The sequence below is a fragment of the Borostomias antarcticus genome (genome assembly GCF_949987555.1).
Source record: "Borostomias antarcticus genome assembly, chromosome: 19".
Lineage (NCBI taxonomy): Eukaryota > Metazoa > Chordata > Actinopteri > Stomiiformes > Stomiidae > Borostomias > Borostomias antarcticus.
The window spans coordinates 6873543-6884587 of NC_140252.1; the positions used below are offsets into that span (position 1 = coordinate 6873543).

At 48.1% G+C, this 11045-nt stretch overlaps 5 protein-coding genes across 5 annotated transcripts; 2 read left to right on the forward strand and 3 right to left on the reverse strand.

The window, feature by feature from the left end:
• Positions 1-1338: 1338 nt before the first annotated feature.
• On the reverse strand, positions 1339-1749 carry LOC311321386 (histone H3.2; the record flags this gene model as incomplete). Its single annotated transcript, XM_084453358.1, has 1 exon — positions 1339-1749. The coding sequence occupies one exon, from the start codon at positions 1747-1749 to the stop codon at positions 1339-1341; it is 411 nt and encodes a 136-aa protein (XP_084309484.1).
• Positions 1750-2021: 272 nt separating this feature from the next.
• On the forward strand, positions 2022-2408 carry LOC311321745 (histone H2A-like; the record flags this gene model as incomplete). The annotated part of the gene is made up of 1 exon (XM_084453752.1): positions 2022-2408. The coding sequence occupies one exon, from the start codon at positions 2022-2024 to the stop codon at positions 2406-2408; it is 387 nt and encodes a 128-aa protein (XP_084309878.1).
• A 1215-nt stretch (positions 2409-3623) lies between these two features.
• LOC311321751 (histone H1-like) lies at positions 3624-4259 on the reverse strand (the record flags this gene model as incomplete). Its single annotated transcript, XM_084453758.1, has 1 exon — positions 3624-4259. The coding sequence occupies one exon, from the start codon at positions 4257-4259 to the stop codon at positions 3624-3626; it is 636 nt and encodes a 211-aa protein (XP_084309884.1).
• Positions 4260-8980: 4721 nt separating this feature from the next.
• Positions 8981-9358, forward strand: LOC311321752 (histone H2B-like; the record flags this gene model as incomplete). The annotated part of the gene is made up of 1 exon (XM_084453759.1): positions 8981-9358. The coding sequence occupies one exon, from the start codon at positions 8981-8983 to the stop codon at positions 9356-9358; it is 378 nt and encodes a 125-aa protein (XP_084309885.1).
• An 874-nt stretch (positions 9359-10232) lies between these two features.
• On the reverse strand, positions 10233-10544 carry LOC311321753 (histone H4; the record flags this gene model as incomplete). The annotated part of the gene is made up of 1 exon (XM_084453760.1): positions 10233-10544. The coding sequence occupies one exon, from the start codon at positions 10542-10544 to the stop codon at positions 10233-10235; it is 312 nt and encodes a 103-aa protein (XP_084309886.1).
• Between the last annotated feature and the right edge of the window lie 501 nt (positions 10545-11045).

An 11045-nucleotide genomic window follows, 5' to 3' on the forward strand; every position in this document is an offset into this window, starting at 1 on the left:
AAGTGCAACTATACTGATATTTTTTTCATATATACAAGCGTTAAAATAGCAAAACATAGAAGACATAGGGGTTGCCAAAAGACAGGAAAAGGCAGGTGACACAGTCAACAGTGAGTTGATGGAAATCCATCTGTACCAGAATGTAGGCTAATTTGTAACTACAGCCACTAGAGGAAGCTAAAGGGCTTTGTGTTATTTTATAGGTAGGCTTTTAAGCTTTTTAAATAGCCCAACTAACATACCACAAAGCAGGTGTGAAGTCAACATTTACCTCATTTCGCGGTGGGTTTCCCATCAAGTTAAAATAGCCGTTCAATCTATCAAATGTTTAAAGTATGTTCAGGGCCGGACTGGCCATGTGGCGTACCGGGCAAATGCCCGGTGGGCCGGACCTACTTGTGGGCCGATCTAAAAAAACGAGCTAACGAACGGCCCATAGAGCAGGGACAGCGGCCCATTGGTCCATTTTCTATACTGACACTGGGCTGGCCCAATCATATGTAGGCCCCAGCCCTCCCTCTGTTAGTTTCAGGTGTCATTTGCGTGGGCCGCTAGAGAGCCTCAGCAGCACCCCGTCCCCCCCGTCCCCCCGTCAACAAATCGCGCAGCAGCACCCCCCCCCCCATCCCCCCCCCCCGTCAACAAATCGCGCAGCAACACCCCCCCCCCCCCCCCCCCCCCCCACCCCCCGTCAACTAATCGCGCAGCAGCACCCCCCCCCCCCCTCAACAAATCGCGCAGCAGCACCCCCCCCCCCCCCCCCCCCCCCCCGTCAACAAAACGAAACTGAAGGTGTTCCATTTCACGCGTCGGCTCGGCTAGTGGGCCGACTGGGGCTACATTTCCCGGTAGGAAATATTCACCCAGTCCAGTCCTGTGGGCCGGTCTGGGCCAAGATGCCAGGGCTGAATTTTTGTCCCAGTCCGTCCCTGAGTATGTTGTCGCTTACGTCATACGCTCAACAAAGCATGTTGCCAGTGCTTGAATAAACCATTTAGAAGGCATGTTCATACTTCTGAGTCTGTAATCAAAGTCTGGAAGGGACTCAACTATGACTTGGAAGTACCAAGTTGTTTTCGTGGGGGTCAAAAAAGTCAGTACAGGCGAAAGCCATGGCTGGATGTAATGTCACTGTATAAAAATAAGTCTTGTATAATGCTGTAACGTGGATTTCAAGACTGATGAATGGACGGTCTAGAAGAAATAGCAGTCCAAACTACCCCCATCAGGACGCATTTGACTGTGCAGGTTACAATGGGAACACATTGGCTTTATGAGATAATGAGGTGGCTCTTAAAAGAGCCTTTTGGGAATGTTGATAAAGCAACTCTGGCCAATTTAGGCGCGCTCACCGCGAATGCGGCGGGCCAACTGGATGTCCTTGGGCATGATGGTCACTCTCTTGGCGTGGATGGCGCACAGGTTGGTGTCCTCGAACAAGCCGACCAGATATGCCTCGCTGGCCTCCTGCAGTGCCATCACAGCAGAGCTCTGGAAGCGCAAGTCGGTCTTGAAGTCCTGGGCGATTTCCCTCACCAGGCGCTGGAATGGCAACTTGCGAATCAAGAGCTCAGTTGATTTCTGATAACGACGGATCTCTCTCAGAGCTACTGTCCCGGGCCTGTAACGGTGGGGCTTCTTCACACCGCCGGTGGCTGGTGCACTCTTACGAGCCGCCTTGGTGGCGAGCTGCTTCCTCGGGGCTTTGCCACCGGTGGATTTGCGGGCGGTCTGCTTTGTTCTGGCCATGACATGAGCTTTCTTCTACACGAGGGGAAAATAACGCTTTGGAAAAGGCAATGTGCCATTTTATAACGTCCGCAGCCGTGCGCTGATTGGACGGCCTCTCTGTGCGACTTCATTGGCTGGCTATCGCCTCCTTCCCCATTGGAACATTTACATGGAGCCTGGGATTGGATAAGCCGACAAAGGCTAAAGAGCGCTACTTTACGCAAGGTATAACAATCCGACCGCAGTATCACATCATTCTAATTCTGAAGTCCTTACTCAGACATTGAAAAATGAGCGGACGCGGTAAGACAGGAGGCAAAGCAAGGGCCAAGGCCAAGACTCGATCATCCCGCGCCGGTCTCCAGTTTCCCGTGGGTCGTGTTCACAGACTTCTCCGTAAGGGCAACTATGCCCATCGTGTGGGAGCCGGTGCACCGGTCTACCTGGCCGCTGTGCTCGAGTACCTGACTGCTGAGATCCTGGAGTTGGCCGGCAACGCTGCCCGCGACAACAAGAAGAGTCGTATCATCCCCCGCCACCTTCAGCTGGCTGTCCGCAACGATGAGGAGCTCAACAAACTTCTCGGAGGCGTGACGATCGCCCAGGGCGGCGTGCTGCCCAACATCCAGGCGGTGCTTCTCCCCAAGAAGACCGAGAAGGCTGTCAAAGCCAAGTGAAGTCGCTACTGAGGTTTATCATCAACCCAAAGGCTCTTTTAAGAGCCACCCACTTCACTCCCTATAAAAGCGCAATCCATTTCAAAGTTTCGAAGTGCGATGCATAAGTTACATTTAGTTTGTTTTGGCTGTTGATCCTCCCTAATAGATCTCTATAAATCTCGATATCCATAGATCTGAAATAATGTACAGAACAGGGCAACAACTCAACTATCCCATCAAGCTCAATAGACTACCAATACTTCCAGGACTACCACTGGCCTACTCCCCCCTTCCCATGTTGTCATGCAGACCCTCAGCTGCACACAAGTCAATGGTCCTGTTCGAACTGAACAGACAAATATTTTCAACCGGTGTGCCACTTAACCCTGACTCTTGCTCAAAGTGTCACTGGATAAAACTATCTGAAAATACCCGATTGCTTTAACCAACTGCTATAGGCTACAAATTAATACAGGCGTACTTGGTATAGGAGCACATGCTTGTGCCAATCTCAAGTCACTTACATTACCATCAGAGGGCCCACAGAGAGAAACCATGCACGTCTATGGAGGTTTCTTAAACATTTTACTTTATTTTGTAATTGCAATAGGCCTACCCCTAGCCTACGTATCATGATGGAAGTGATATGGCCAGTAGATGTACGACGACATAGTCGTAATTGGCGTTTTATATCCGAGATAGGCAGTGAAGTGGCTGTTCTAATGATGAATGTGGCTAGCGCAAGTCGGACGGAATTTAGCCACAATGCAAGGGCCACAGCATGGCGGCGATCGGCGCTGGTCATTGACTGCGCAGTCCTGATCCCTTACGAACGAGCCTTGCTGCCCACGGCCTACTCTGCTACTACTACCTAGGCTACTCCTCTCATTTCAGGCGCCAAAAGGACAAATGCTTAATAAACTACGCTCTGATGACAATGCACAGGCATCAGACGTTCCAATAATAATAATAATAAGATCCTACAGATGAAATCCCTAACCTCCCGTTATTAGTGCTGTGGAAGTGTATTATAATGAAACCCCAGCGTGTGTAAAACACATTTTAACACCTAAATTATCTCACTGAAACTGCTTTATAAATTAAATATTTATATTATTGAGTGTGCGCCCACGTGAAGCTGGTGACCATACATGGAGATGCGCTTTTATGGAGAGGGGTGGGTGGCTCTTAAAAGAGCCTTTTTAAATGGTACAGAGGACGGAAAGAAGATATTTACTTCTTCTTAGGGGCTGCCTTCTTTGCCTTGGCAGCCTTGGGCTTGGCAGCTTTGGGCTTGACAGCTTTTGGCTTGACGGCCTTCTTGGGGCTCTTCGCTGGGGCTTTTTTGGGTGCCGCGGGTTTCTTGGCCTTTTTGGGGCTCTTTGTCGCCTTCTTAGCTGCTGCTGCTGGCTTCTTGGCTTTCTTGGGAGATTTCTTGGCGGCTACAGGCTTCTTAGCCACGGCCTTTTTGGGCTTCTTGGCTGCAGCGGGCTTCTTGGCGACTACCTTCTTGGCCTTCGGGGCGGCGGTCTTCTTAGCTGGCTTCTTTGCCTTCGCCTCGGCGGCCTTGTTGATCTTGAAAGAACCGGAGGCGCCAGTTCCTTTGGTCTGTACCAAAGTGCCCTTGGTGACGAGGCTCTTGACGGCGATCTTAACGCGGGAGTTGTTCTTCTCCACGTCGTAGCCGCCGGCAGCCAGGGCCTTCTTGAGCGCTGCCAGGGAGACACCGCTCCTCTCCTTGGAGGCGGAAACAGCCTTGACGATCAGCTCGCCGACGCTTGGTCCCACTTTCTTGGGCTTGGCTACTGCCTTCTTCTTGGGTGCCTTGGCCGGGGCGGCGGATGCGGGAGCTGGGGCGACTTCTGCCATGTCTGTCTTCACTTTGCTCTGCGGTATCACACACGTAGGCTACTGTATGTCGGTCCTGCTGACTGTGAGTCCTCGATGCTGCGAGGGGTTGGCCTTAAACGCGCCATGAGAACCGTGTGGACTCAGCCCCACCACCGAGCAGCTCACGGTTACCAAAATGCTGTCCCTCTTGTGTTTTCTCCTGGCGAATAAAGGGCTAAAAATCTAAGTTGGAGTGGAGCACAAGTCCGAAAGAGAATGTGACAGCGAGCAGCATATTTGTCGTTCGAAATAAAGTTGTTTGTGTAGCGGCGGCCTCGTCTGTTTATTCGCGACCGGGTGAAAACGTCGCCGTTGATCTCTCGGATGGAGCCGTGCGCACTAGGTTTCCAGTGGCATTTGACTCCTAAAATGTCTAAAAGTACAAGCGATTATGGACAGAAATCGTTGCACAGTGAGCCAAGTTGTCTGGCGAGGGGCTAAAATGATTTAGGGTACACAGAAGTGGTGCCGGGGTTTTTAAACGGGGTCTCTTTTGGGGTGCGTAAAGCACAGCGTTGAAACTGGGGCTGAGATCCCTATCAAGCTGGTGTCTGCCCGTGTGTGTGAGGCTACCTTTCTCTCCCTCCCTGGGTGATTCACATTTGGATTACGTGCAGAATGAATCCCCCTGGTCTTTTGGACTGTCTGTCGCCTATTACGCCCCTCGTCTGGGGCAATGTCCTCATTTGTTTGGTAGGCCTAGCCTATGCAGTGAGGTGCCGCGCAGAATCTCTCTCCGTTTAGATTGTGTCACAGCCTATTGTCCCCATTTAATAACCAAATTTCTTGACGAAACAGGTGAAATAATGCTTCAATAAAAAAAAGAGGCTAATAAGCACAAAAGCATCCATATTTCAAAACATTAGGCTACATTTTGTTATAGGATTGCAAAAAGTGAAACGCAACTATCACAACACACACTCGTCGTTTTCTTTTTACTGAATTTGATGACCTAGCTATAATAATATCTCAATCGCATCTTGAGTAGGCTAGGATATTGTGTCATTATAGACAAAGCAGGAGCCCAGTCGTCTAGCATAGCCTAGCCTATCCTATAGCAGCCCATGTAGTGAAGATAGGCCTAGCCTACATGGAAGGAAATGTAGGTGATTATTGTTGAGTGATCTGAGCAATTAGCTCTTTCTGGTCTGTGTGATTTTGGGATTCTAAACTAGCCTACATGATGTGAATAGACGTGGTCGAGGCAGAATTAAATAAATATGGCTTAGTTTCTAGAAACGTTTATCTCAAGCAAGATTGTGTTCTTGATCAAAGTATTTACCCTACAGGGAATAACAAGATAAGTGACTAAGCGGGAACTGCTAAGAATCAATCGCCTATACCAGGGGTGCCCACACCTTTTCAGCTTGGGAGCTACTTTTAAAATGACCAAGTCCAAATGATCTACCTACATTAAAAATGCTAAACATATTTTTATATATATATATACACTGAGTATATCTTATGTTGGTATACCTTGCATACCTGCATGAACCCGTATGGCACAATACAACACAACATTTTTGGTCATTAGCCTACCTTACTCTGATGACTTGCACTGAATGGAATCAGCCAGGGTTGCATAGTCCGGGCAGTAGCTGCTGGTAGCCATCCTCAAGCAGGCCTCCAAATGATCATCAGTCATGGTGGAACGGTATTTGGACTTAATAATCTTCATGTGGGAAAAGGCTGACTCACATAAATAAGTGGAGCCAAATAATGCAGTCAAGAAGGTAGCACATTTCCTCATGTTTGGGTACTTTTCCTCTGTGAGTAAGTTCCAGAACTGTCCATGAGCCCTGGCCTTCAGCTGAATGTCAGCTTGTAGTGTCAACATCTCGTCCTCCACTCCAGACGGGTTCAGGTGAAACAGCGTTGCGATTTTTGATGCGAGTGAATCAACCTCAACATCTTCCTGAAATGGGTAGCACATAAATGTAGCGACTGGCTCGAGTACAGCAAAGTCTTGAAAGCGTTTGTCAAACTCTGATACAATTGTCCAAATCTGCTCTGCGAAACGCGCACTGTCAAGTTGCGCACAAGCCTTCTTTTGCATCTCCAACTCTGACGCAAGGTTTTGGAAGTTCGCCAAATCATGGCGCTGCAGTTTTGAGGACACATGTTGCAATTTTCGTTTGAAAGCATTAACTGAGCTAATCATATTGACCACGGTTTTGTATTTTCCTTGCAGCTCTAAATTAAGATCATTCAACATGTTGGTCAGATCGGTTAAAAATGCCAAGTCTAGCAGCCACTGATCGTCATTTAGTTGGTTGTATTCTGCATGTTTAGTGACAAGGAGAAACTCTTTTATCTCCGGACAGAGCTCTCGGAACCTCTGCAGGAATTTCCCCCTACTAAGCCATCTCACATCAGTGTGTCTCACATCAACTAGGTAGGCTAATCAGCTCGCCGGAGAATTGCAACTGGCGCGCATGCGTGGTGAACCGTGTGTTTGAAAAGATGAGATCTCAGACTGGCATACCTGTACGTCAATCAAGTGGCAAATGCCATAGTGAGGATGGATGATAGGCTAACTTTTTGGGGGGGGGCGGGGGGTGTTTTTTTTTTTTTTTCAATGCCATGCGATCTACCCACACTACCTTTGCGATCGACCGGTCGATCGCGATCGACGTATTGGGCACCCCTGGCCTATACCATGGTAGACTATTGCGACATGAGTAGAAACTTAAACTAAATGGGAGCCAAGAGGGCGAAAGCAGGAAACAATTAGGCATATTGCGTATTTTAAACTCCCATAGGGCCATTGTGATTTCATTCAAATGTGGTGAAAATTTTGTCTTAAACTATACTTAGAACACTTTATCAATACAATCAAATTCAGATGAAGAAACTCCAGAATCCAGAGGTGATCAACAGAGGGTGTTTGCTTCAACAAGAGCAAATAAGTCTCCGTGAGTGTCCTGCAGGAGAGATGACCTTCGCACACAGGCCTAACAGTTCATCTCTGTCTATCAGTTGTCACAGGCTGCTTCCATCAGTTGTCACAGGTGACTTTTCAGATTTATGGTCCATCTTATTAAAAGTTAGGGCAGTGCCTTCTGCCCAATACTGTTCATTCAGCTGTCTGGTGCCTGATCTACACCTTATCAGGTCCACTTTCTGTGGGCCACTGTCATCCCTCCCTGTCCACTCTTCAAAGACTCTATTCATTACAAACTTAAGTTTTAATATCCTTTGTTCAAGTCCTAATTTATATGACTGTCATATGGTCCCTCAATTCCTAGTCCTTACGCATTACCTTAGCACCCTAGTCTGGTGTCCTTAGTCTGCCCTACGTCTACTCTGTGACAGCCAAGGCCCAGCTTCTGATTTGCACACAGGGCCTAATCTGCCAGTGTTGAATCATCTATCATTGAGATACAAAGAGTGCACAGGCTATAGTTTATTTCTAAGGCATGTGAAGACTACCGAAAACTTCTAAATTCACCACAATAGCCTATAGGCACCTGCAAATAAATCGCTACACTCAGTCAAGCACAGCTATCTACGATGCAATAGTGAATGACGTCTACGCTGGAATATTCTTATTTTCTAGGCTACGCAGCCTGTCTTGACATTGATGACTGTGAACAAGTCATTAAAAGAATATGGGGAACAGGCCTGTCAGAACAACTGGCTGCTGATATCAGTGAGGAGTGATAGCAGTGACAGTGGTAGTGTGCAGTGGTGCTTTTATGGAAATACCCCAAAATGCCCAATGCCAATATGGAGGCCTGGGCCCAATGACTTCAGGACTTTTAGGGGGCTGGAATTTCAGAGGAAACAAGGGAGGCCAAGAACATCCTGGCACAGAATTGTGAGCTCGGAACTAAAAATGGCGACCTAACTTGGGACAAGGTACAACATGCTGCACAGGACAGGACCAGATGGAAACAGATAGATGGATAGATAGTAGATAGATAGCCTTATGTTCCTCAAGGAATGAAGAGGATTAAGCAAGGAATAACAATCCAACTGCAGACCATGTCCTTTTGTTAGTGTGACCATAGCTACCTACCAAACTGCTTGGTGTAGGCTACTTGTGTGCATATCAGGGTTTGTCGTTCACCATATTTTGAGAAAGCTGTCCTGTGATGTGTCATGTTAGGTTCAACACTGACCTGAGAATCAACCAGGCTAAGGGCTTCAATATTCACAAAACTCAACGCCAATTACCTATGTATTTAACTCAACAATTTATTTTAAATTCTACGTAGGCTACTGTGTTCTAGGAATCATTATTAAACACCAACTTTATTTTCCGCAAATAGTCTACTATTATTTTGCCTGCAGTGACGTCACGCACTACTCGTCCATGCCAATCGGAGGTGCAAACAAACGTGGGTTGGAGGTGTAAACAAAGTGCTCCTACAATGGATGTCTATGGGGAAAGTGTCCGTATGTGTGTCTCAAATAATTCATTTTCCCCATAGGGATTTTGGACTACACCCCACAATGGCGGCAATGCTACAGCCAATAAAGTGACGTCAGACCTCACGACCGACAGCTGGGAAAGTGAGGAGTTCCTGAGCATGCGCGGTCAATTTGGTTCGTTGGGTAAACGAGGGCGTCAGAGCTCAACGCAGATAATTACGGGAGCCTTGCCTAAATATTTGCATACTCTCCCTACATATACTGGGTGACTACGCGCTGTTGGACACATTTCGTTCCTGAAAAGCAACGAGACATAAAGAAAAATGCCCGAACCTGCCGCGAAGTCCGCGCCCAAGAAGGGCTCCAAGAAAGCTGTCTCCAAAACCGCTGCCAAAGGCGGCAAGAAGCGCAGAAAGTCGAGGAAGGAAAGCTACGCCATCTACGTGTACAAAGTCTTGAAGCAGGTCCACCCCGACACCGGCATTTCCTCCAAGGCCATGGGGATCATGAATTCCTTTGTGAACGACATCTTCGAGCGCATTGCCGGAGAGTCCTCTCGCCTGGCTCACTACAACAAGCGTTCAACCATCACCTCCCGGGAGATCCAGACCGCCGTGCGCCTTCTGCTCCCCGGTGAGCTGGCCAAGCACGCCGTGTCCGAGGGCACCAAGGCAGTGACCAAGTACACCAGCTCCAAGTAAAGAGGCGGCTTTCCACGGCTCCAATCTACCCAAAGGCTCTTTTAAGAGCCACCCATATTTTCTATGAAAGAATGCAATTCCATGGTGCTACTCTTTATATATTTTTCGAATATGTGTGCTCGCTATAAATGCTGTAATTTGTCCCCGAATGTGTCATCACCATCTCGATCAATAGTTGTCTAAGCGTGGGACAGCCACTCCTTCGGTAGCCGATCACGAAATATGACAAAGTGCTGTGATTCTAGTCTTGGTAGGGTAGCCTAGTGCGGTGGGATTGGACCCTGGTGGGGTCGAATTTGATGTTGGGGGACCAGCCATTGCCTGGTAGCCAGACTCGGCGAAAAATGAATTGTGAAAATAAAATAAAGGGACTTCCAACCGCCCAGAACGAGGAGCGGGGCTGGAGTAGCCCATTTCCCTTGGAACTCTAGCAAATCAATTCATTTCAATTCATTTTAACAGATCACTTTTTAGCACTCTTGCTAATCCCAGTCTGAATAACGGCGAAAACGTCTTTTCCATTGAGAAACTCTTCCCCTAGCGCATACTCCTGTTCTTTAATTGTTTTGAGTACATTTCTGCAACAACTGCTCTTACGTCTGAGTTTATTCTTCTAACGTTAATTTCCCGTGGGCTTGATTCTGTAGTGGTTAATAGCCTACACCGTACAATGTAAGGCGTAATATGGAGCTTTTTAAAATAAAGTGTAATATAGGATATCGTGCTTGTATTTAATATAGGCTATTTACAATGAGCTTTTAATTTTCAATGTTTGAGCTTCATTCGACATGGAGACATGGCTTTTAATTGCAGATGTGGGTGGCTCTTAAAAGAGCCGTTGGGTTGGTGGAATACAGACGAGGAGAGAAACCGCTTATCCGCCGAAGCCGTACAGGGTGCGTCCCTGGCGCTTCAGAGCGTAGACCACATCCATGGCGGTGACGGTCTTTCTCTTGGCGTGCTCGGTGTAGGTCACGGCGTCACGGATGACGTTCTCCAAGAACACCTTCAGCACACCGCGGGTTTCTTCGTAGATCAGGCCAGAAATACGCTTCACGCCACCACGACGAGCCAGACGACGGATCGCAGGCTTTGTGATGCCCTGGATGTTGTCACGTAGAACCTTGCGATGGCGTTTGGCGCCTCCCTTGCCGAGTCCTTTTCCTCCCTTACCGCGGCCTGACATTTTTCACACTTCCGTTATCGACTGAGGTCTACCGAGTAGTTGGTTAGACTGTTCTTTCAGAATCGTGGCATGTCTATTATATCGTGAATGCGGATGTGATTGAACACAGTGGGCGCTCTTTTCTGCCTTGGTGGAGCTTCACTAGATACAACCTCCAACATCAGCCCAATTCAAGCAGCAAGTCCTCAAACCAGGCCAGGGCCGCTTTTCCCAGAGGCATCGTAGCGCTACGTGCTTCTTAAGAACGTCGTTAGCTCCACCTCTAGGTGGCGATGCGTTTCCCAGAACCTTCTTAAGCCAAGGTATACCTTGGCTACGAAGGCTCTGGGAAACAGCTCCACCCAAGGTACATCGTAAATCGCCCTTACGATGTACCTTCCGAAGATACATCGTTAGCCTTCCTTGGAGCCGAAGCGCTGTTTCCCAGAGCCTTCTTAGCCAAGGTATACCACAGCCAAGGGATACGTTACGAAGGGCGGTCGGACCCCATCGTTAGTGTAG